General features: G+C 45.9%; 1 protein-coding gene across 6 annotated transcripts in view; it reads right to left on the minus strand.

Moving 5' to 3' along the window:
* Positions 1-384: 384 nt before the first annotated feature.
* CDC42EP4 (CDC42 effector protein 4) overlaps positions 385-24,138 on the minus strand; it is a 36,836-nt gene continuing 13,082 nt past the window's right edge. For 3 of the 6 annotated variants that reach the window (XM_061615689.1, XM_061615688.1, XM_061615690.1), the window contains exons 2-3: positions 6,084-6,226; positions 385-3,155 (exon numbers count right to left, since the gene is read on the minus strand). In XM_061615689.1, the coding sequence (XP_061471673.1) occupies positions 1,985-3,010 (1,026 nt within the window). In that variant the 5' untranslated portion in view covers positions 3,011-3,155; positions 6,084-6,226 and the 3' untranslated portion in view covers positions 385-1,984. The remainder of the gene's footprint in view (positions 3,156-6,083; positions 6,227-24,138) is intronic. The other 3 variants (XM_061615691.1, XM_061615687.1, XM_061615692.1) reach the window with 1 other exon arrangement.

The following is a 24,138-nucleotide window of genomic DNA, read 5'->3' on the forward strand; positions in this document are numbered from 1 at the left end:
CTACCACAATATTCTCCTGGGCCATCATAGAAATCATTGTTCTGACCAAATTTGCAGATATTAAAAACCAGAACAGAAAAAGGGAAGAGGTAATTTTGTATTTACCCCCCCCCAAAAAAAGACAAAGCCCACACTATAGACCTCTGGGATAGTTCAAGGAAAGAAAAAGGTTACAGGAGTAGTTGCTGTGTTGCCCCAGCAAACCCAAAGTGTACCACACTTGAATGGGACACAGGTTACAGTGGCATCTGTGCCATTCAGGAGTCAGCAACTCAGCCCAGCTTAATAATGAGAGTTCAACCATTTAACTAAGGTTTGTGTTGTTTTGCCTTCAGCCCCTCTCAACAAATAACTGTAAAACAACAAATTCCCAGATTTAAGGTGTTGTGGTTTTTTTACTATAGTTTAATTCCTTTTAAAACAAACATACTTCCATGTTAAAAAGTCCTCCATCTGATGCACTGACAAAACACCTGTACACACGCAACAAAGTCACAATCCAAGGGAGAAAGACCTACTCCCAAAAGGATGGGCAAATCTAATGTACAATATGAACAAAAAGTTAAAATTAAGAAAAGGCCAAAGTGAGTGCTTAATGCCCAGCAAAATGTGAAGCAAGGCCAAAAGACAAAACTAGGAGTCAGGAATGTCAGCAGTACCTCCCAAATATCCTGGGTGGGAGGGCCCTGAAAGCAGTTTCAATGAGGAGGAACTGAGCAGTGCAGTGTCTCCATTGTCCTTGGAAAGGGGAGTGCCAACGTCTTTGTGCTTTGGTCAGCCTTGCTGAAATTCTAGAGTCTCAAACTAAGAATGGATGAAGCTGTGTCAGGTTAGGCTACTTTCAGTTTACATCTGTAGACGTGCCAGTAAGCCACATTCCCCCATTGGTTTTCGCTAGCAACACAAACATCTCTCAGGACATCCTGTTTTGCTTACGCAAGGAGGAAGAGCCTGGAGACAAAAAAGAGGCAGACAAAGATTTGGACTTCTCTTTAGGAATGGGACAGCTAGACTAACCACCGCTCTTGGGATTCACCTCACACCAGGGAATTCTAAACAGCCTTTGGGAGATAAACCGAGTATCTCCAAAACATATTCCACTACATAGAGATATTTTCACATTACCATCAAAAAGGTGACACAATTTAGAATCAAGGAAGCTTTAAGTCATCAAAGAAATGCTAGCATCATCTTGTGTGCTCCAAACAGACCAAAAGAAGGAGCCAAAATAAAAGGCAAAAGGTAATAATGTGCTTTCCCCATCACCTCACCCCTGCAATTTGTATTCCCAAAGAGTTCCATCAGCTCTGATATGAAACACAAATGAGAAATTTCTAGCATAGTTTTCAAAGTAGGTAGATCTTCCCAGAGGCCTGCCCACAGGGAGAAAACTGCTAGATTCCAAACATTTGGAGGCTCTGGTTATTTCAAGTTCCCATGTTTTTGTTCTCTACAAATATACGGCATCCTTCAATGTTGTGTCAGGTCCAGAATGGTATTCTCCCGAGCAACAAGAAAAGAAAAGTACTAGTAAAAATGTAAAGGGAAAATATATATATTAATAGGGAAACTAGTTTTTTTGAGCTTTGTTCTAGTATTCAGCTCTATATTGCTTCAAACAGCCAGTAGATAACACTTGGTTTTTTTAAAACACTTTTCATGACACTGGAGTTTTCTCCTAGAAAGAATGTTTCTTCATATATCAAATAAGCGGTGTCCTTTATTCCTATGATTCTAGAATTTTAAATATAAAAAGAGGCCATTTAAATGTGATTTTTTCCCCAGCTGGTTCTTGCCCCACCCCCACCAAAACACCTTATTTCTCCAACAGCCTGTTTAAGGAGGCAATGGTGCTGAAAACTAAAGATGGAGAAAGCTGGCAAAAGCATTCTAACAATTTTTTTCACAACACTATTTATTCCAGAATCAGCTGCAAATTATTCCTTCTTGAGTCAAAGGAAGCGAAAGGCTCCAGACATCGTTCTCAGACTCTTATCTCATCATCTTCCTCATCCATGAAGGAGAATTCCTTCTCTGGCTGTTTAGCGGGGTCGTGCCTTGAATCTTCTGGAATGCCTTGGTTGTGTCCTTTGGAGGACAAACTACGTTGTTCCTCCCCAACAGAGGCACAGCTAGAGACGGAGCTGCTGTCCATAGTTAGACGACTTGTAGTGCTGCGGGCAGATCCAGGACTGTAGGTTGCTGCTCTGTTGTCATCATGCTGAACCAAGGAATCCTGGGGGAGTTTGCTTTCCTGACCAAGCCAGTGGGCCATCAGTGCCTCCACAGGGCCTGCCTCCCTTTGTGGGTCCTCCACACCATGATAACCAGAATCCTCTTGTTCCCATGGGTCCTTATCCATGATGCTCAAGACATCCCCCAACATGGACGGCCCCAGATCAATATGGAAAGACATAATTGACTCTGCATGCTTCATGCCGTAGCTGCTCTTGGGTACTACCAAGGGCAAGTCAGTTATGTCACCAAAGTCCCGCTCTTCCAAGCCAGGACTGTGAGGCCCAGAGCCAAGGGCAGCAGCACCACCGTTCATATGTTTCTCTTCCGGAGTCTTCTCCTCAGATGCTTTTTTGACAGGGCTGGAGGAAAGGCTCTTGGGGAGCTGTTTTCCACCACTCCTGTCAGGTTCCTTTTCAGTGAGCTGTGGGAGGGAGACGGCATTCTTCACAAAAATTGCAGAATCCCTCAGAGAGCCCAGCATATCTCGCCGTTCACCACGTGTTACGGACTGAGATCGTTTGCTGCTGCGGAACTTACGTGACAGCAGGCCAGGTTTGGATGAGGAATTCACTTCCTCTGTGACCTCCTGTTCCCCCTCCCCAGCCTTGCTGTTGAGGAAGGAGGTGTCTCCAAAGGCATCACCAGCCCGGCCCACATGCATGGTGTGACGGAAATCGCCAAGGGGAGCGCTGATCATCTCTGCTGTCAGGTCGGCCCGAGAGCGGCGCTTGGAGTTAGCAGAATTTGTCACTAGTTGCTTCAAAATGGGCATTTTTGCAACAAACGTGAGCTCCTGTGTACAGAAGTCGTGGTGGGTGGGTGAAGAGATTCTGTTCAATTCTGGAGGGACCAAATTGTACTCCTGCAGCCTCACAGATAGGCCTCAAACTTCTTGCTGGCTTTCAAACAGCTCAAGCCTAAAAACGACAAGAGAAGGGGGGGGGGAGAGTGTTAGGTCTTGTCAAGAGACCAGAAACATTGTTTGCTTTGTTCCTTTGGATACAGTTTTAATGATGGAATTAGAGGACACCATTTACAGTGGGGCTCAGTCCCAAGTGTGGCCCTCTAGGCCTCTCTACCCATCCTTTGGTACTCTCCCCAGGCCACACCCCTCTCCTATCCTCTTCTCCCAGGCATTTTAGCATGTGTTTTGTTTTAAATTTGTATATTTGTTTTTAATGTTTTTAGTTATTGTAAACTACCCAGAGACCTTCAGCTATGGGGCGGTGTATGTATGTATGTATGTATGTATGTATAAATAAATAAATGGGGAATGAATGAAGAGATGTAGGGGTGTGCATGTGTGTAAACCTCTGACTTTTGCATGGCCAGAACTTAGTTTACTGTGCAAAGATTAAGAGTTCCATCCATTGCTCCATCCACTTTTGCCTCTAGCCTGCTTACCACTGGCATGCAGCCCTGTGGGGTCCTCCATTGGTAACATGGTCCTTGGAGTACAAAATGTTCTCTACCCTGTCCTCCCCTTTAACATAGACCAAGGGCTGAATGTTCACGGGAGGACACTGTGCCCGCTCTAGGAGTGTAGCGCTGAGTGCTAACTGTTGTGCTCCCTGCCATATCGGAGGGCATAGGGTAATTGCTCCCACCACTTCCCCCTTAAAACAGAGCCCAGCAAGACTATTCTCTACCATGTGTGGTGGCTTTATATAATACAAGGGGAGATAATTGTGAGATGAGTGCTTTTAACTTCAAAAACATCCGTGATACTGAGAACCCTGCTAGCTTGCAAAGCAGAAAAGAGTGGTTGTGCTAGAATCCCTAGGGGAGGGAATCGTGTGAAAAATAGCTCGGTGGGGTGGGAAAGCATTGTTCAAAAGGGGAACATCAAAAGAGGACTTTCCCCTTCTCAGCCCCCCCTTACAGAAATCTTCTCCTTCACATTTGATTTACTGCTTGGAGGCAGTTTTGCATGCTCAGCGGAGCAGCCATCATGGGCAGAGAAAGGAATGAGACAGTAATGAATGCCTGTCTGCTCTTAGAGAATGGGGCTGAGGTGCATGTTTGCAATAAAGTGAGGAATATTTGAGACATGTACCCCAACCCCCTATCTCAGAAACATAGCTTACATGAGAGTGCAATTGTTCACCCATCTCCTCCCCTCCACCCTTTAGATAAAGTCTTGCTCATTCTAAAGTGGAACTTCCTGCCCACATTCTTATCCAGTTTCCCCTGCAATCTATATATGCATATGGAACAGAGGTCAGTAACCCCCTTCAAGCGTTCCTCACACCATGAAATCTGGCTTATACCTTTGGAGCCAAGATTTTGCCAGTGCTGTTAGCAACAGTCCTCTTGACTTCCCTGTGTGACTACAGATGCTAACTTCTCAGGGACTTTGAGCAAGCAAAATTATTGCTGCCCGTATTACTCATTGCCCACAGCATGCATGCGTCTCTCCCTATCTTGGTGCGGTCCTGCTCTGTGGTCAAACTGGTTGTTGCAGGTTTCACCACTACTTTAAGTAGTCCCCAAGAAAATCTGAAATGGTTCTCAGCAGCACAACCAACACTGCTTGCCATCAATGCAGATCAGCTGGTTGCTGTATGCACCTATTGGACAATGCCAGTGACTTGTACCAAATAAAATGCTCTCCAAGCATCATGCCCAGGGCAGTGTGAGGGCTTTTAAAAAATAGGCTCTCTCTGAATGGTATAGGAATGTAGAGCTACCTACCTCTTGACCTTAAAGGAAAGCAAATCAACACAGGCTTCCTACTGCCCCACAGAACTGTTACTAAAAAGATGAATTAGTTTCTTGTTTGTTTGCTTTTTAAAATCAAGTTTTGATTTGTGTTCACTCCCCCACTCAAATATATATACGTGCATATATATTTTAAAGTGTGTGTGTGTGTGTGTGGGTTTCCCTTTGCAATGAAGTTGACTAAATTGGGACTGACTGATGATATGATCCTTTGACTTGTAGGAAAATCAGCTTCAATTAAAAAGTGTTTTCTCCTTTCAGTGTCTCCCCCCCCATTCCATGTATTGACAGCAAGCTAAAGCTACTGGATAGGGGCCAGTACCCCAGTAGCAGGAAGTCACTCCAGTTGCTCCATGGAAACGATCACAGTTTCAGGTACCAATGAAAGGCCAACACATAAGAACATTCAAGTTTTCAAAAGGTGGTGGCATGTGTGATCAGATAGTAAACAAAAACAATGCAGCCTGATGATACTAAACTAGTTAGTATCAAAGTTATTAAACCCCAAAATGCACTGAACCACTTCTAAAAATAAGTGTGTAGGTACCTTGAGAAAAACAAAGTAAATCAATAACCTGTGTAGATTTGTGAATAAGAAATCATGTCCCCAAACCAGTCTACCTTCCTTCTTTCATGAGCTAGCAAGAATGAAGTAGTGCACATTGCGAAATAGAGATGCTAAGACTTCATTTTATTTACTTATTTATTTATTTTATTATTTTATTTATATCCCGCCCTTACTCCCAGCAGGAGCCCAGTATTTAGTTATTGTATTTAGCCATACAAGACGTATTCTGAAATAGGCTGAGGAACCATTGGCCACGAAGAAGCTCCATTAGCCAATTTGTTCAATGACTGGTCATATCCTTCCATTGTACTACTAAGAGAACAATCCTATACCTGTCTATTCTTTATGTCATGACCTGTGGTTATAACATTAAACTAAACTTGAATATTCGGAAGAAAGACACATTGATTTCAATAAGGTTTACTCCTGGGTAAGTAGGTACAGAACTGCAGCCTAAGCCATGGTTCTCAATCACTGTCAAATCAAAACTCTTCCCTGGGAAACATGTCTATAGAGCCTCTAACAGTTCTCTACACAAGGCTGGGCCATTTCTTACCCCTAATTGTGCTACTGCAGGTCCAAAGCGAGCCAAGAGACGCCTCTGTACTATTGACAGATGTTGCACCGGTTCTTATTATGAGATGTTTTCACAGTTACCCTGAAGTCATGAGGACTAGAAGCAAACAAAACACAGCATGCCTAGAACAAAAAAAAAGGTAGCAAGTTTCACTCCCCTACAAATAGCTGCCTTACCATGAGCTGAACAGTTTGACAGTGCACAGGAAAAATACTATTCTGGAGCACCAGAACAAAGAAATTCTCTTGCCATTTTGAACTAACAGCTCACCAAAGGCTTTGAAGAAGACTAAAGTTAAGGGAGAAAGACATCCAACGAGAACACAAGAGTATTGCCAAAAAAGGTAGAAGCTCTTCAGTTATTACTAACGTATTTCTGCTAAAAGAAAGAAAGAAAGAAAGAAAGAAAGAAAGAAAGAAAGAAAGAAAGAAAGAGGCTGGTTAAAGCATCCTTAAGGTTTAAAAGCTACATGGGGGAAGGGGAGTGAAGACTCTTGGGATTTTGAAGAGAATAAAAAGCAGAGACACAGATGCTGAAGGAATTGAAAACAGACAGCAGAACAGGCCACAAAAAGGGGCTGCAAAAAAGGAAAAGGAAAAAAAGAAGCAAGCCCAATCCAGAGCAAGCAGCCAACACACAAACTTTAGAAAGAACACATGCTTGTTTCGTTGCTACAGGACAAAGAGCCCCCCACTCACAAAATAGGGAGGACACTTAAGACTTTCCCCCATCATTGTCGTTTTGCCAACTCCACCAGCACCATCTCAGGCTCACTTTCCCTACAGCCAAAGCAAAAGGGGAGAAGTAGTTTCATTCACCCCCCCCCACCTAACTCTCCCCTTCACTAACTGGGAGGTTGAAAAGATACTTGAAGCTTGTTATGCATGACTAGTTGTGTCAGAATGTGAATGGGTGCACATATCCCATCAAAAGTGATGCCACATGCATAGATGACACCCACATTTGAACCCAGGATGTTCCCTGCCAATACCAGGCTCTTGTCCTGCAGGTATCCTCTTGACCAAAGCAGCCTAGCCTGCCTCAGCAACAGGAGTATTTACTTCCCTCTCCCATTTAAGCAAAGGGCAAAACCATTAGCTTCCGTTGCCCTTCCTAATGTTACTAGGAGAAAAGAAAGCCTCCCTTACCTCCCCCAAAGGTACTGGAGCAGCAACAGAAAGGGGGCAGGCAAAGGACAGCGGGAAGAAGAATTGTTTGGAGTTTTAGGGGAGCATCTCATACCCTGAAAGTCCCCTTTCGGGGTTGAAACATTTGATCAAAGATTTGACGCGGCTGCAGTTTTGACTAATTCTCACAGCCAAGCAATGGGCTGGCAAGGCTCCAGAGCAAAGGAGTCTGCCTAGGGGGAAAAATGCAACTGAGGAGCACCACTCTCACCCAACCACGTTGTCACAGCCAATGTGAAAATGTGCCAATTTCAAAACCTTCAAGTTTTGCATTTCACAATTTGGGCCCAAGCAATTTGTGGTCTGTACGCTCTAGCAGCGGGGGGGGGGGAGCAGGAGACAAAAATCAAAGTATGCTTTCATTTCAACTGCAGTTGCAAAAGCCAGTTGAAATAAATGCTTTCAGGAGGAGGAAGAGAATTTCAAATCAGACTATGCAGGAAAAATACAGGACCTCGCTCTACAAGTCTCAGAAGGGCCCATTTCAGTTTTAGCTCCCATCCCCAGCCGTGAAAGCCAAGAAGTCCCACTGTAAAAATCTACATCAGGCTGTAAAACCTGTGTGGCATGAGTTACATATAAGCATTTGCCAGGGCTGCCATCAAGGCTGGGGGTATTTTGTGCAGCTATATAACACAGAATGCATATTGGCAGAATTCAGCATCTTAAGAATCAGGTCTCCTCCCGCCCTCCAAAGAAAGAGTATATACAGTTAATTTTGTCACTTTAGTTTACACCAGGGTGATGTCAGACTTGATTGCATACATTTTCATGAGGCTAATGCATTATAACTGGGGTACAGCTAAATTAAGCCTATTTGAAAAGTTAGGCCACTCATATTTAAAACAATTTAGCTTTCCTACAAGTTAACCAAACTGTGTTGGTAACCCAAGTTTCCTGAAGACAGATGATCATGAAATTACTTAAGAATTCTATAAATCATTGCCTAACACTCCATTTCCTGGCAAAACAGTCCATCGCCGGTCCTACTCGACATCTGTATGCAGCATTTGTTGATTTGGCCGCTGCGTTCAACTCGATCGATAGGAATGCTCTATGGCATAAACTGTACCATCTGAACATCAACCCCCGCTTGCTATACCTTATTCGTATTTTATATACTAACACCTTTGCTATAGTTAGAGCTCCCCATTCTGGAGCCCTATCTGATCCAATACCTGTGGAAAGAGGCGTCAAACAAGGATGCCTCTTAGCTCCCCTGCTCTTTCATTTGTTTTTAAATGATATCATTCCTTTTTTATCTGGACCTCAATTTTTCTCCCCCTCTATTGGCCAAAGGAAAACACCGATACTTCTCTATGCCGACGATATGGTCCTTCTTTCCCTAGTTCCAATCGGACTTAGAAAGATGCTGAGTTCCCTACAGTCCTATTGTTATAAGTAAAAACTCAACATTAACTATGAAAAAACCAAAGTTCTAGTTTTTGGGAAAAGATTCAAAGGACATCGCTGGCATATAGCTGATCATCAGTTAGAACAACCTCAAGAATTTAAGTACCTGGGCATTTATTTTTCGGATACCCTTTCCTGGCAATATCATTGACAATATATTAAAACGCACGTGGTTAAGTCAATAGGGACAATTTTAAAATTTTCTCGATCTGTTGGGGGTGGTCAGATCCACCCTACTCTAAAGATCTTTAAAGCAAAGGTGATCCCGCAAATCCTATATGGAGTAGCCGTATGGGGCTGGGATTATAATATCGTAACAGCCCTGGAAACTATACAAAATAATTTTCTCAGGCGCTTGTTATCTCTCCCTGTGGGAACCTCCGCTGCGATGACTCGAATTGAGATGGGCTCCCCCTCACTGATGGCTCTTATACATTTTACCCTTCTGAAATTTTTGAGAACACTCAACGGGCCCCAGTCTGGGACATTATTACAATTATGTTTTGACCACCCATTCGCCTCAATTCTATGGCGCTCTAAATTAATTAAATTGCTATCAACATCACCTTTCAGAACAGGATTTCAATGCAATGCCAAATAATAAATCTCTACGTGAATACATATTCCTCCACTCTATGAACCAGGATAGGCTATTCTCCATCAACTCAAAGGTATCTCCCTGGTACTGGCAATTTAAGCTTGACCCCCACTGCTCTACTTATCTTCTTCAACCAATACCCCTTGCCCTTAGACGGGCGTTTACAGCCCTACTTTTTTTTCCTTACCAAATGCGGACAGGGAAGGTCGACTAGCTGGTGTCCCTAAGGACCAAAGGAATTGTATCTGTGGCTCACCCTTGGCGGAAGACCTTCCCCACGTTTTACTCTACTGTCCAATTTACACCCAGCCTAGAACTAGATTTCTTAGTAAATGGATAGAAATCCCCCAGCTTGATTCACTCGAAGAAAAAAATCATTTTTTTAATGCCCGATCATAAGTTGGAAGTAACTCATAAAGTGGCTCTTTTTGTAATAGCAGCAAGAAAACTTAGGGTCAACTACATTGCCCTTCGAGATATTACATAGGCAAGTTCTCTGACATGAGATCCCTGCTTAAATCTTTCCTTTTTAAATGCTTCTGTTTGATTTTAAAGCATTGTATATGTATTGTTTTAATTTGCGTTGGCCTTTGGCCCTGCAAACAAATAAATAAACAAACAAGTTAACCAGATTGGAGGCACTGAATTTTCTGCCTGAGGTATCTTTGCAAATATTTTATGGTTATAGTTACAAATAAAAATAAAATCTGTTTTTTTGATAGGGACTTAAAACATCTGAGAATGCAACTGAAACACTGCCGCTCAACCTGAGTTTTGGCACAGAAGGCCAGGGGCAGAAAGTGTGCAGAATGCATAGCCCCTGCTTCCTCCCCAATGGATGTCACCACTCAGGTCCTGTTTTTGGATAATTTTATTTATTTATTTATTAGATTATATCCTGCCCTTCCTCCCAGTAGGAGCCCAGGGCGGCAAATGGAGTTGGATGTCTTGGGTATAACACAATCCCGCTCTATGCCAGCCTGTCACTTTAAGGTTACTTAGTTCTCTAGTTCTCCATCACATCAAAGCAAAGAGGTCACATCTCCCCTTCAATACACCAGAAAGATTTCCATCTGCAGAGAAGGGGAAACAACACTGGTAGTAGTTAAAATTGTGACAGTCCATCTCCCAGCTTCCCAAAGGGTCCAAGCTGCCTTCGCTGGCCAGTGGTGGCAGTCTTGCGAGAGGCTAGACCACAAACCTGTTTGTAAGTAGCTGCAATAGGACAGGCAGACACACTTTTTTCTTTCATACAGAGGTGATCTGGTACTAGTACAAAGTTGCCCATGGGCAAAAAGCTAGAAACAGAGCTGCCCAACACACTGCTTCATGCTTTACTTATATGTGATTTCACTAAGAGCTAATTCACTAAGAAAAGCATTATACGGGGGGGGGGAACCAAGAAGGAAGATTAAGAGGAGCAAAGAAGATTTAGTGGGGTGTCCCATTTCTCTTCTTGCCACCATATAATTATAAACTAGCTCTTCAGCTTCTTGCCACTAATTTTTTATTTTGGCAACAGGACACTTTGAAATGGGAAGGGGGGGAAAAGAGGAGGGAAGAACTGGTTAACTCACACATGAGCTGCCAACAAAGCCCAGCCACAGCTGTCCCCACCCCGAGCACTTGTACCACTTGAAAGGGGGGGGGGGGAAGGAAGCAACTAGGGAGAAACAGAAACATGCCAATGAAACAAAGACTCTTCTCATGCCCAGCGAAGCACAGCAAGATTGCAGAATGCGGTGTTCGGCACAGGATGCAGCTTCCCGAGAATCTCAACTTTCTTTTGAAAAGAAAATCAAGCTTCTAGACCTGATACTTATAAAGATATCATGGAAGGCGATGAGCGTGTTAAGTGTGTGCGTGCGTGTGGGGGGGTTCTACTGAAATCTCAGAAGCCAGAGAAGTAGCCAAGCAACATTCCCAGTAACAATGGGTTCTTGCTCCTCCTGCTGACTAGCAAAATAAAAAGGTGTGCAAAATGAGAAATCATTCAAACTTGTTTAAAGAGCCCACAGAATTTTGACTGCCTGGGTGCAGAATTTGTTTCTTGTCAAAAAAATTATTTTTAAACAGAGCACTGCTTACATCCCTTCCTCTGAAAAGGTTGCAGAAAGCTGAGCCAGGCATGTGTATCCAGCTGGAAGATTGCCCAGCACCGTTCAGGAGATCGAAGTCAGCCCCCAGGCAGGCATTTGCTGACTCCTAAAGAGACTGCAGTGGACTTTGGAAGTTCCACATCGCACACATAACACGTCTGTGATAAGTCTCCATTACTAGCAATTTGCTTGGCCGGCTGATGGTTCCAAGAAGTGAGAATGCTTCTAGTGACACCCTACCACAACACTCCCACCCCTTGGCCCTGACCTACTCAGAGCTCTTCCAACCCAGCCCACTAATGGAAACTCCTCCTTTTTAGCCATGATAGCTAAGTAGAACCTCCATGTTCAGAAATAGCATGCCTCTGAATACTGCAGGGGACAAACAGGAAAATATTGCCTGCAAGCTTCTCAGAGACATTTGGTTTGTCACTGTTGGAATCAGCGTTGCACTGGATGCAGTCAAGCCACTTGCTGCCCAAGTCCACAGAATGAGCACAAGGGTAAGATTCTGAGCCCCAACGCTCCCCAAATTAACCCTTCATTTTCCCTCTGCCTCCCCACAAAAGACAGAGGTCACCATTTCCTCTCATGCCTACCTAAAGCTCTCCTTATGATCTGACCCCAACCTCTTAATGATAGGCACAAGGCTCCAGACAAGGTGGCGTGAAAGCTGAAATAGGCAGCTGCTATCTAATCAGCAGTCACCTCAAGTACCAGCCAGCCCAGCCTCTGCCTAACACCTGCCGGTGCAAGTGGGGCACTTGGGCGTACAATGTAGGTGCAGAGGAGCAAATCCACAGCTGCTGTGCCCCCTACTTTAAACACACTTTTCTGCTAGAATTAAAAACCCAAACCATTTTAAAGCAAGAAAAATACAGAAGATTGTGACAGGCCAATTCCAACCCCTCACACTTAAGGTAACAGTACAGCATTCTGTGTGCTCTATGTAAGGGTTTGCTAACTGCAGAATTGCTATTTGAGATACATGCCAGGGATGAATTATCTAAGGAACAGGTCGCCAACATACTGCCCATGGGCATCACTGTGCTCACAGAGACCTACCAGGGCACCCACCAGACTGAGAACACCAATTATAATGGCTACAGTCTGAGTTTCTCTTCACTCATCCCAACGTTCTCTGCTTAGACCCTCCTGCCATTTTGATTGGTTAGCAAACATCAAAAAGAGGGGGGAGAGACCTGTTCTGTTTGCTGTTGGTGTCCAATTAAAGCTGCTCTCTCGTCTCTCTGCTGGTAGCAGAAGAGAACATCCAGGCCAGCTCCAGGCACTCTTGGATGAGACTGATCATCTGGATCCATTTCAGTAAGGTTTCAGGCCTGGTTTTGGCATGGAAACAGCCTTGGTCACCCTGTATGATGACCTCTGTCGGGACAGAGACGGGGGAGTGTGACTCTGTTGATTCTCCTTGATCTCTCAGCGGCTTTCGATACCATCGACCGTGGTATCCTTCTGGGACGACTGGCTGAGTTGGGAGTGGGAGGGACTTCATGGCAGTGCTTCCACTCCGACTTGGCGGGTCGGCTCCAGAAGGTGGTGCTTGGGGAACACTGCTTGGCACCCTGGACTCTCCAGTATGGGGTTCCACAGGGGTCAGTTCTGTCCCCCATGCTGCCCAAGATCTACATGAAACCGTGGGTGCGGGCACCTGGAGCTTTGGAGTGCGTTGCCATCAGTATGCTGAAGACACGCAGCTCTATTTCTCTTTTTCATCTTCTTCAGGTGAGGCTGTCAATGTGCTGAACCAGTCTTTGGCTGAGACAATGGACTGGTTGAGGGCTAATAAATTGAGGCTCAATCCAGACAAGACTGAGATGTTGCTAGTGGGTGGTTCTTCTGACCGGATGGTGGATGTCCAACCTGTCCTGGATGGGGTTGCACTCCCCCTGAAGGAGCAGGTTCATAGCATGGGGGTTCTCCTAGAACCATCTCTGTCACTTGAGGCTCAGGTAGCCTCGGTGGCACGGAGTGCCTTCTACCAACTTTGGTTGGTGGCCCAGCTACGCCCCTATCTGGACAGGGATAACCTGGCTTCAGTTGTCCATGCTCTGGTAACCTCCAAGTTAGATTACTGCAATGCACTCTATGTGGAGCTGCCTTTGAAGACGGTTCGGAAACTGCAGCTTGTGCAAAATGCAGCAGCCAGATTGGTAACAGGGACCAGACGGTTCAAACATATAAAACCAATTCTGGCCCACTTACATTGGCTGCCTGTATGTTTCCGAGCTCAATTCAAGGTGTTGGTTTTAACCTATAAAGCCTTACACGGCTTGGGACCACAATACCTGATGGAACGCCTGTTCCGAGACAAACCCACCCATACACTACGCTCAACTTCCAAGGCCCTCCTCCGGGTGCCTACTGCGAGGGAACCTGGGAGCCTGGCAACAAGGGAGAGGGCCTTCTCAGTGGTGGCCCCCAAATTATGGAATGACTTACATGACGAGGTGCGCCTGGCACCAACACTGTTATCTTTTCGGCGCCAGATCAAGACTTTTCTCCCAGGCATTTTAGCATGTGTTTTAAATTGCTTTTTGAAAATGTGTTTTTTAAATTTGTATATTTGTTCTTAATGTTTTTAATTGTTGTAAACTGCCCAGAGAGCTTCGGCTATGGGGTGGTATATAAAAGCAATAATAAATAAATAATAAATAACATTTGTAACTGGATGCCACCAATAGAGACAAGAGAACAATTATGATTAGATGATACCAACAGGATGGCATGACCGCACTAACATTGCAAATGAGCTTCTGTGCCTGGTTGCAAGAAAGAAAAGTAGTTAATGGAGAAAAAGAAAAATGGAGCAGGCTGGGTGCGTTGAGGTGAGTTTACTGGTAAAGAGAAAGAGGAGAGAGAGAGTAAAAAGTGTGGTTTGCGTGATAGATTATAGCATAGTAGAGTTGGAAAGGGCCATCGAGTCCAACCCCCTGCTCAATGCAGGAATCCAAATTAAAGCATACCCGACAGGTGGCTGTTCAGCTGACTCTTGAAGGCCTCCAGTGTTGGACAGCCCACCACCTCCCTAGGTAATTGGTTCCATTGTTGTACTGCTCTAATAGTTAGGAAGTTTTTCCTGATGTTCAGTCAAAATCTGGCTTCTTGCAATTTGAGCCCATTATTTCGTGTCCTGCACTCTGGGACGATCAAGAAGAGATCCTGGCCCTCCTCTGTGTGACAACCTTTCATGTACTTGAAGAGTGCTATGATATCTCCCCTCAGTCTTCCTCAAGGCTAAACATGCCCAGTTCTTTCAGTCTCCCCTCACAGGGCTTTGTTTCCAGTTCCTTGATCATCCTTGTTGCCCTCCTCTGAACCTGTTCATTTGTCTGCATGCTTCTTAAAGTGCGGTGTCCAGAACTGGATGCAGTACTCAAGATGAGGCCTAACCAGTGCCAAACAGAGGGGAGCCAATCCTTCATGCGATTTGGAAACTATACTTCTGTTAATGCAGCCTGAAATTGCATTTGCCTTTTTTGCAGCCACATCGCACTGTTGGCTTATATTCAGCTTGTGATCAACAACAATTCCAAGGTCCTTCCTGCATAAGCCAACTGTACCCCATCTTATAACTGTGCACTTGGTTTCTTTTTCCTAGGTGTAGAACTTTGCACTTATCCCTGTTAAATTTCATTCTGCTGTTTTGAGCCCAATGCAAGATCACTTTGAATGTTGTTTCTGTCCTCTTGACTATTAGCTATCCTCCCCAACTTTGTAGCATCTGCAAATCTGATAAGCATTCCCTGTACCTCCTCATAAAAGTCATTAATAAATATGTTGAAGAGTACTGGGCCCACGCCCGAGCCCTGCGGTACTCCGCTCATTACCTCCCCCACTTTGTGAAGGAATCATTGATAAACACTCTGTAGCTAGCTGTGGATCCACCTGATAGTTGTTTCATCCAGTCCACATTTAGCCAGCTTGCCAATCAGAATATCACGGAGCACTATCTCAAAAGCTTTGCTGAAGTCGAGATATATTTTATTTTATTTATTGTTCAATTTATATCCCACCCTTCCTCCCAGCAGGAGCCCAGGGCGGCGAAGGAAAGCAGTAAAAACATTTTAAAACATAATAAAAACAGACCTTAAAATACATTAAAACAAAACAACTTTAAAAACATTCTTTAAAAAAGCTTTAAAAACATCTTATATAAAAAGGGCTAAAAAACATATTGTTTAGAGAAAAAAGGTTTTTTAAAAAAGTATTAAAAGCAATTCCAACAGAGACGCAGACTGGGATATGTCTTAACTTAAAAGGCTTGTTGAAAGAGGAAAGTCTTCAAAAGGCGCCGAAAAGGTAACAGAGATGGCAGCTGCCTAATATTTAAGGGGAGGGAATTCCACAGGGTAGGTGCTGCCACACTAAAGGTCCGTTTCCTATGTTGTGCAGAACAGACCTCCTGATCAGATGGTATCTGCAGGAGGCCCTCACCTGCAGAGTGCAGTGATTGACTGAGTATATAAGGGGTAAGACGGTCTTTCAGGTATCCTGGTCCCAACGTGTATAGGGCTTTGTACACCAAAACTAGAACCTTAAACTTGGCCCGGTAGCAAATGGGCAGCCAGTAGAATTCTTTCAGCAGCGGGATGACATGTTGGTGATACTCTGCCCCAGTGAACAGTCTCGCCACTGCATTTTGCACCAGCTGCAGCTTCCGGACAAACCTCAAGGGCAGCCCCACATAGAGTGCATTTCAGTAATCCAGCCTGGAGGTTACCAGTGCATGGACAACAGTAGTCAGGCTATCCCAGTCCAGAAATGGCCACAGCTGTCTTATCAGCCAAAGCTGGCAAAAGGCACTCCTAGCCACAGAGGTCACCTGGGCCTCTAGCGACAAAGATAATAATAATAATAATATTTAATTTGTTTGTCGCCTATCTGGCAATTAGCCACTCTAGGCGACGTACATTAAAAGAGATAAAATACAATAACAGATGTAATCACATTAATAACAATAGGTAAAATACTGGACAGTCATCAATACATATAAAAGCAATTATAATAACAACATACGATAAATGACAGAATCATGGTGATTTACCCAATGACCTCAAAGGCTTGCTGGAATAGCCACGTCTTCAGGGCCTTGCGGAATACATCTAGGGAAGGGGCATGTCGAAGATCATATGGGAGGGAGTTCCAGAGAGTGGGGGCCACCACAGAAAAGGCCTTCTCCCTAGTACCCACCAACCTAGCTGTTTTGGTTGGAGGGATTGAGAGAAGGCCTTGTGTGGCTGATCTAGTTGGGCGGCATAATTGGTGGCGGTGGAGGCGCTCTTTCAGGTAAACTGGGCCGAAACTGTACAGGGTTTTAAAGGTTAAAACCAACACCTTGAATCGGGCCCGGAAAACAACCGGTAGCCAGTGTAGGTCAAACAACACTGGCGTGATGTGATCCTGTCGGCGGCTGTTGGTAAGTAAGCGCGCCGCCGCATTCTGTATAAGCTGTAATTTCCGGGTCGTTTTCAAGGGTAACCCCACATAGAGCGCATTACAGTAGTCCAATCGAGAGGTGACCAGGGCATGCACCACGAGCGGGAGCTGTTGAACAGGGAGGTAGGGTTGCAGCCTATGTATAAGGTGTAATTGATACCAAGCTGCCCGGCTCACAGCCGAAATCTGAGCCTCCATGGACAGCTTGGAATCAAGAACAACCCCGAGGCTGCGGACCTGGTCCTGTAGGGGCAACTTCACCCCACCAAACACCAGGTCAACATCTCCTAACCCTCCCTTGTCTCCCACAAGTAGTAACTCGGTCTTATCAGGGTTCAACTTCAACCTGTTCCTGCCCATCCATCCACTCACGGATTCCAGGCACTTGGACATGGTCTCCACAGCCCTCTCTGGTGAAGATTTAAATGAGAGATAGAGCTGAGTGTCATCCGCATATTGGTGACACTGCAGCCCAAATCTCCTGATGATCTCTCCCAGCGGCTTTACATAGATGTTAAATAGCATGGGAGAGAGGATAGAACCCCGTGGCACACCACAATTGAGAGGCCAAGGGTCTGAAACCTCGTCACCTAATGCTACCTGTTGGCGCCTATCAAAGAGAAAGGAGTGGAACCACCGTAAAACCGTGCCTCTCAATCCCAAACTCTCCAGGCGATCTAAAAGGATACCGTGGTCGACGGTATCAAAAGCCACTGAGAGATCCAGGAGGACAAGGAAGGTGAATTCTCCCCTATCCAGTGCCCTCCTCATATCATCTACCAGAGCGACCAAGGCTGTTTCAGTTCCATGTCCAGTCCAGAAACCCGATTGGTATGGATCTAGATAATCCGTTTCATCCAAATGTGTCTGCAACTGATTTGCCACCACTCTCTCAATGACCTTGCCCAAGAATGGTAAGTTTGAAATTGGGCGGAAGTTGTTTAAAATCTGGGGATCCAAGGAGGACTTCTTTAAGATGGGTTTAATAATAGCCTCCTTGAGGGCTAGTGGCATAACACCCTCTTGCAAGGATGCATTAACCATTGCCTTGATCCCCTCACCCAATCTCACTTTGCAGCTCATAAGGAGCCACGATGGGCAAGGGTCATTTAGACAAGTGGTGGGCCTTACAGATGAGAGCACCTTGTCCACATCCTCAGAAGGAAGAGGCCGGAATCGATCCCATTTGACCGGTTTGCAACTGGTTAACTCTAGCTCACTCACTGTATCCACGGCGCACGGAATCGAGCTCCTCAGGTGTTCGATTTTATCAGCAAAGTGCTTTGCCAATTTGTCACAGGAGGCCTTAGACTGTTCCAAGGGTTCCTGAGCAACTGGACCGACCAGGCTTCGGACCACTTGGAACAACCTCCTGGCACAGCACTCCGCTGATGCAATGGAGGCGGCAAAGGAACTGAGGAACTGAGACAAATAGTGGTAACGAGAGAGGAAGTTCTAAGCTTAATGGACAATATAAAAACTGACAAATCACCGGGCCCGGATGGCATCCACCCGAGAGTTCTCAAAGAACTCAAATGTGAAATTGCTGATCTGCTAACTAAAATATGTAACTTGTCCCTTGGGTCCTCCTCCGTGCCTGAGGACTGGAAAGTGGCAAATGTAACGCCAATCTTCAAAAAGGGATCCAGAGGGGATCCCGGAAATTACAGGCCAGTTAGCTTAACTTCTGTCCCTGGAAAACTGGTAGAAAGTATTATTAAAGCTAGATTAACTAAGCACATAGAAGAACAAGCCTTGCTGAAGCAGAGCCAGCATGGCTTCTGCAAGGGAAAGTCCTGTCTCAGTAACCTATTAGAATTCTTTGAGAGTGTCAACAAGCATATAGATAGAGGTGATCCAGTGGACATAGTGTACTTAGACTTTCAAAAAGCGTTTGACAAGGTACCTCACCAAAGGCTTCTGAGGAAGCTTAGCAGTCATGGAATAAGAGGAGAGGTCCTCTTGTGGATAAGGAATTGGTTAAGAAGCAGAAAGCAGAGAGTAGGAATCAACGGACAGTTCTCCCAATGGAGGGCTGTAGAAAGTGGAGTCCCTCAAGGATTGGTATTGGGACCTGTACTTTTCAACTTGTTCATTAATGACCTAGAATTAGGAGTGAGCAGTGAAGTGGCCAAGTTTGCTGATGACACTAAATTGTTCAGGGTTGTTAAAACAAAAAGGGATTGCGAAGAGCTCCAAAAAGACCTCTCCAAACTGAGTGAATGGGCGGAAAAATGGCAAATGCAATTCAATATAAACAAGTGTAAAATTATGCATATAGGAGCAAAAAATCTTAATTTCACATATACGCTCGTGGGGTCTGAACTGGCGGTGACCGACCAGGAGAGAGACCTCGGGGTTGTAGTGGACAGCACGATGAAAATGTCGACCCAGTGTGCGGCAGCTGTGAAAAAGGCAAATTCCATGCTAGCGATAATTAGGAAAGGTATTGAAAATAAAACAGCCGATATCATAATGCCGTTGTATAAATCTATGGTGCGGCCGCATTTGGAATACTGTGTACAGTTCTGGTCGCCTCATCTCAAAAAGGATATTATAGAGTTGGAAAAGGTTCAGAAGAGGGCAACCAGAATGATCAAGGGGATGGAGCGACTCCCTTACGAGGAAAGGTTGCAGCATTTGGGGCTTTTTAGTTTAGAGAAAAGGCGGGTCAGAGGAGACATGATAGAAGTGTATAAAATTATGCATGGCATTGAGAAAGTGGATAGAGAAAAGTTCTTCTCCCTCTCTCATAATACTAGAACTCGTGGACATTCAAAGAAGCTGAATGTTGGAAGATTCAGGACAGACAAAAGAAAGTACTTCTTTACTCAGCGCATAGTTAAACTATGGAACTTGCTCCCACAAGATGCAGTAATGGCCACCAGCTTGGATGGCTTTAAAAGAAGATTAGACAAATTCATGGAGGACAGGGCTATCAATGGCTACTAGCCGTGATGGCTGTACTCTGCCACCCTAGTCAGAGGCAGCATGCTTCTGAAAACCAGTTGCCGGAAGCCTCAGGAGGGGAGAGTGTTCTTGCACTCGGGTCCTGCTTGCAGGCTTCCCCCAGGCACCTGGTTGGCCACTGTGAGAACAGGATGCTGGACTAGATGGGCCACTGGCCTGATCCAGCAGGCTCTTCTTATGTTCTTATGTTCTTAAAGAATTCCCTCTTTGCCGCCCTCACCGCCACTTGGTAGGCAGCTATTGCTGCTCTAACCTGTGTCCGAGCATCTTCGGAGTGAGACTTCCGCCACCAACGCTCAAGTCGTCTCACCTCCTGTCTCAAAGTACGCAACCGTGGTGTGTACCATGGTGATACTTGAGTTCTGTTCAGGGGGAGAGGACGTTTCGGAGCCGGGTCTAACTCCCCGGCGATCCTCTCGTTCCACTCCATCACCAGGGCTTTAACCGTGCGACCTTCAGCAGGTTCCAATTCCCCAAGCGCTGTCAGGAAACCATCTGGATCCATCAGGCGCCTGGGGCGGACCATTCTAATAGGACCTTTTCCCCTGCGGAGGGCATGCGGCATCGAGAGATCCATCTTTACCAGATAGTGGTCTGACCATGACACAGGGGTAAAAGAATTAGCCCCCAACTTCAGCACACTACCCTCCCCCCCGGAACAAATACAAGGTCAAGAGTATGACCGGCTACATGGGTGGGCTCAGTATTACTAAGGCGCAGTTCCCAGGAAGTCATGGTTTCCAGGAAATCCCGAGGGGCTCCCTTGAGAGTGGTCTCAGCGTGTATGTTAAAGTCACCCAGAACTAACAGCTCCGGGGACAACATTCGCACATCTGAGATCACCTCGAGCACCTCGGCCAGGGAGTCTGCCGTGCAGCGGAGCGGGCGGTACACGAGTAGGATCCCTAAACTGCCCTTCGAGCCCAACCTCCAGTACATACAATCAACAAAGCTAGTACCACGAAGGGGAGGTCTGGCAAAGAACAAGATGGATCCAGAAGCACCCCCAGACTACGAACCTGCTCTTTCAGCGCGAGTACGACCCCATCTAAAGCAGGCAACCGACCAATCATCTGAACTCGGGAACCACCAACCCACAGTGCCTCCATCTTGCTGGGATTCAGACTCAGTTTATTGGCCCTCATCCAGCCCACCACCGAGTCCAAGCACCGGTCCAGGACTTGCACGGCCTCTCCCGATTCAGATGTTATGGAGAAATAGAGCTAGGTATTGTCAGCATACTGCCGACACCTCTCCCCAAATCTCCTGATGACTGCTCCCAAGAGCTTCATATAGATGTTAAACAGCATGAGGGACAAGATGGTACCCTGAGGCACCCCACAGCACAACTGCCAGGGGGCCAAAAGACCGTCACCCAATGCTATTCTCTGACAGCTATCTTGGAGATAGGATCGGAACCACTGTAAAACAGTTTCTCCAATACCCATCTCACCAAGTCAGCCCAAAAGGATATAATGTTCAATGGTATCAAAAGCCGCTGAGAGATCAAGTAGGAATAACAGGGTTGCACTCCCCCTGTCCTTCTCCCGATAAAGGTCATCCATCAGGGCAACCAAGGCCAATTCAGTCCCATAACCAGGCCTGAACCCAGACTGAGATAGGTCAAGATAATCCGTTTCATCCAAGAATACTTGCAATTGCTGCACCACAACCCTCTCAATCACCTTCCCTAAAATGGGAGTATTTGCAACCGGTCGGTAGTTGTCACAAACCAATGGGTCCAGAGTGGGTTTTTTCAGGAGTGGTCAGATCACCACCTCTTTCAAGGTGGCTGGAACCACTCCTTCCCACAATGATGCATTGACCACACTCTGGATCCACTCAGTCAAACCCCCTCAGCAAGCTTTAATAAGCCAAGAAGGGCAAGGGTCGAGAGGACACCTTGCTGGCCGCATCATCGCAAGCACCTTGTCTATGTCATCAGGCCGCATCAACTGAAACTGTTCCCAAGAAGTTGCAGCAGACTTGCACTGGACACCTCATTGGGGACTACAGTAGATGTGGAGGGGGCATCAAGACTGCTACGGAGGCGAGCAACTTTACCCTCAAGGTGCCTTGCAAACAATTCACAGTGGGCCTCCAAAGGGTCTAAAACTCCATTGCCTGGAGTTGATGTCAACAGAATCCTGACAATACAGAAAAGCTCCACTGGACGGCTACTTGAGGATGTGATGGAGGCAGAGAAGTGGGCCTTCTTCCCCGCCCTCACTGCCACACAGTAGGCATGGTTATGATGTTTTACTCATGCCCAATCAGCCTCACAGCATGTCTTTCGCCACTTGCGCTCTAGCCATTGTCCAGCCTGTTTCATTGCCCTTAGCTCACTGGTGTACCAAGGTGCAAACAGGGCTCCACAATGCCAGAGAGGGCGCTCGGGGGCAACTGTGTCAAGAGCCTGATGCCCCTCGCTGTTCCACAGTGTGAGAAGGGCTTCAACAGGGTGGGAACTCCCCCAGGGCATTCAGGAATCCTGTGGATTCCATTAGTCTCCAGGGGTGGACCATCTTAATCTGTCCACCACCCCTGCAGGGAAGGATCGAAGCCATAAGTCTAAACTTCACCAGGAAGTGGTCTGACCATGACAATGGGGTGACATCCACCACCACCCCATCTCCAGACCACCCCTTCCTCCATCTGGAGCAAAATCCAAGTCGAGCGTGTGTCCTGCCCTATGCGTCGGGGCAATGACAACTTGAAACAACCCCATGGTTGTCATGGAGGCCATGAAATCCCGAGCTGGAATACTAGAGGCAGGCTCAGCATGGACAATGAAATCACCCAGCACTATCGTTCTGGGCTCCTCCAACACCACAGCTGAGACAGCCTCCGCCAGCTCAGTCAGAGAAGCTGCCAGGCAGCAGGGTGGACGGTTCCCCAGCAGCAACCCTAGTTTACTGTCTCCTCAGCCCGACACCAGGTGCAGGCCCTCACAGCCAGCTCCAAGACAGAGTGGTTTCCTGATGACAGAGATGGAAGTTCTGTAGACCACAGCAACGTCTCTCCCCCCCCCCCAATCCCTGCAGCCTGTGCTGGTGTTGCACCGAGTATCCAGGTGGGCAAAGCTGGGTCATATCAACTCCTCCCAGCTCACCCACCCAGGTCTCAGTAATGCACACCATATTATATCCACAATAGTCCCACAGTCTACCAGGGAGCTTACCTAATCAAAAAACGAGATAGGATTAGTCTGGCAGGATTTGTTATTGATAAATCCACTTTGACTTCCAGTAATTACTGCATTGTTTTCGAGGTGCTTACAGACTGACTGCTTTATAATCTGCTCTGGAATTTTCCCAGGGATTAATGTCAGTGTGACTTGTCTGTAGTTCCCAGGTTCCTCCTTTTTGAAGATAGGGACAACATTAGCTCTCCTCCAGGTCATCTGGCACTTCATCCATCCTCCATGATTTCGCAAAGATAAGACAGTAGATCCGAGAGTTCTTCAGCCAGTTCCTTCAAAACTCTAGGATGCAGTTCATCAGGCCCTGTAGATTTGAACTTGTTCAAAGTTCTAGCAATCTCAAGTTGCAATTCTGCCCCTTCAACTTCATGTTTGCCAGGAGGATCACATACCCTGTTTGCCAGATAACTGAGCCAAAGTAGGAATTGAGCACTTCTGGGTGTGTGTTTTTTGCCATCTGTTATCATTCTGCCATCCTTGTTGAGTAGCTGTGCCACCATTTCTTTTCTCTGTCTTTTACTATGGACGTATCTGAAGAAAGCTTTCTTATTGCTTTTAGCATTCCTCGCTAACCTCAGCTCATTCTCAGCTTTAACCTTCCTGAGGCTAAAGATAAAAAATGCCTTCTGTGAAATGTGTACCGAAACAGAAACCTGGGGGTTGAGATAAATGGTGTTGAGTTTGGGGGCTCAGCCCTCACCTACGTCTTGTACTTAGTTTTTTGTATTCAGCCTTGCCAGTTTGCCTTTAGTGAAATGAAAGATTTGTGACTGGTCATGCCCACTGCAGGTGCCATTTTGTGATTAGGCATGTCCCCCCTTTTGCAATGGCACACACAACACTGTCAAAATTCTGAATGTGCTTATGGGTCCAGAAAGTTGGAGAACACTGGTCCAAGGGCATGCCTGCACAGCACCTGTTTCATGAAGTAAACGCACTCCTAGTGCACTCCTAACTCTTGCAGACCACACACGCTGGAGGCTCCAGCAGAGGCTGGCTCCTTGGCAGTCTGTAGGGCTGACAGGACAGACTGCATCACCAGAGCAAGCCATGAAAGCTGCATAGCTATTTTTGTATTTTAACCACTGGAGGGTTCATTAGGGGCAAA

The sequence above is a fragment of the Rhineura floridana genome, chromosome 3 (assembly GCF_030035675.1).
Source record: "Rhineura floridana isolate rRhiFlo1 chromosome 3, rRhiFlo1.hap2, whole genome shotgun sequence".
Classification (NCBI taxonomy): domain Eukaryota; kingdom Metazoa; phylum Chordata; class Lepidosauria; order Squamata; family Rhineuridae; genus Rhineura; species Rhineura floridana.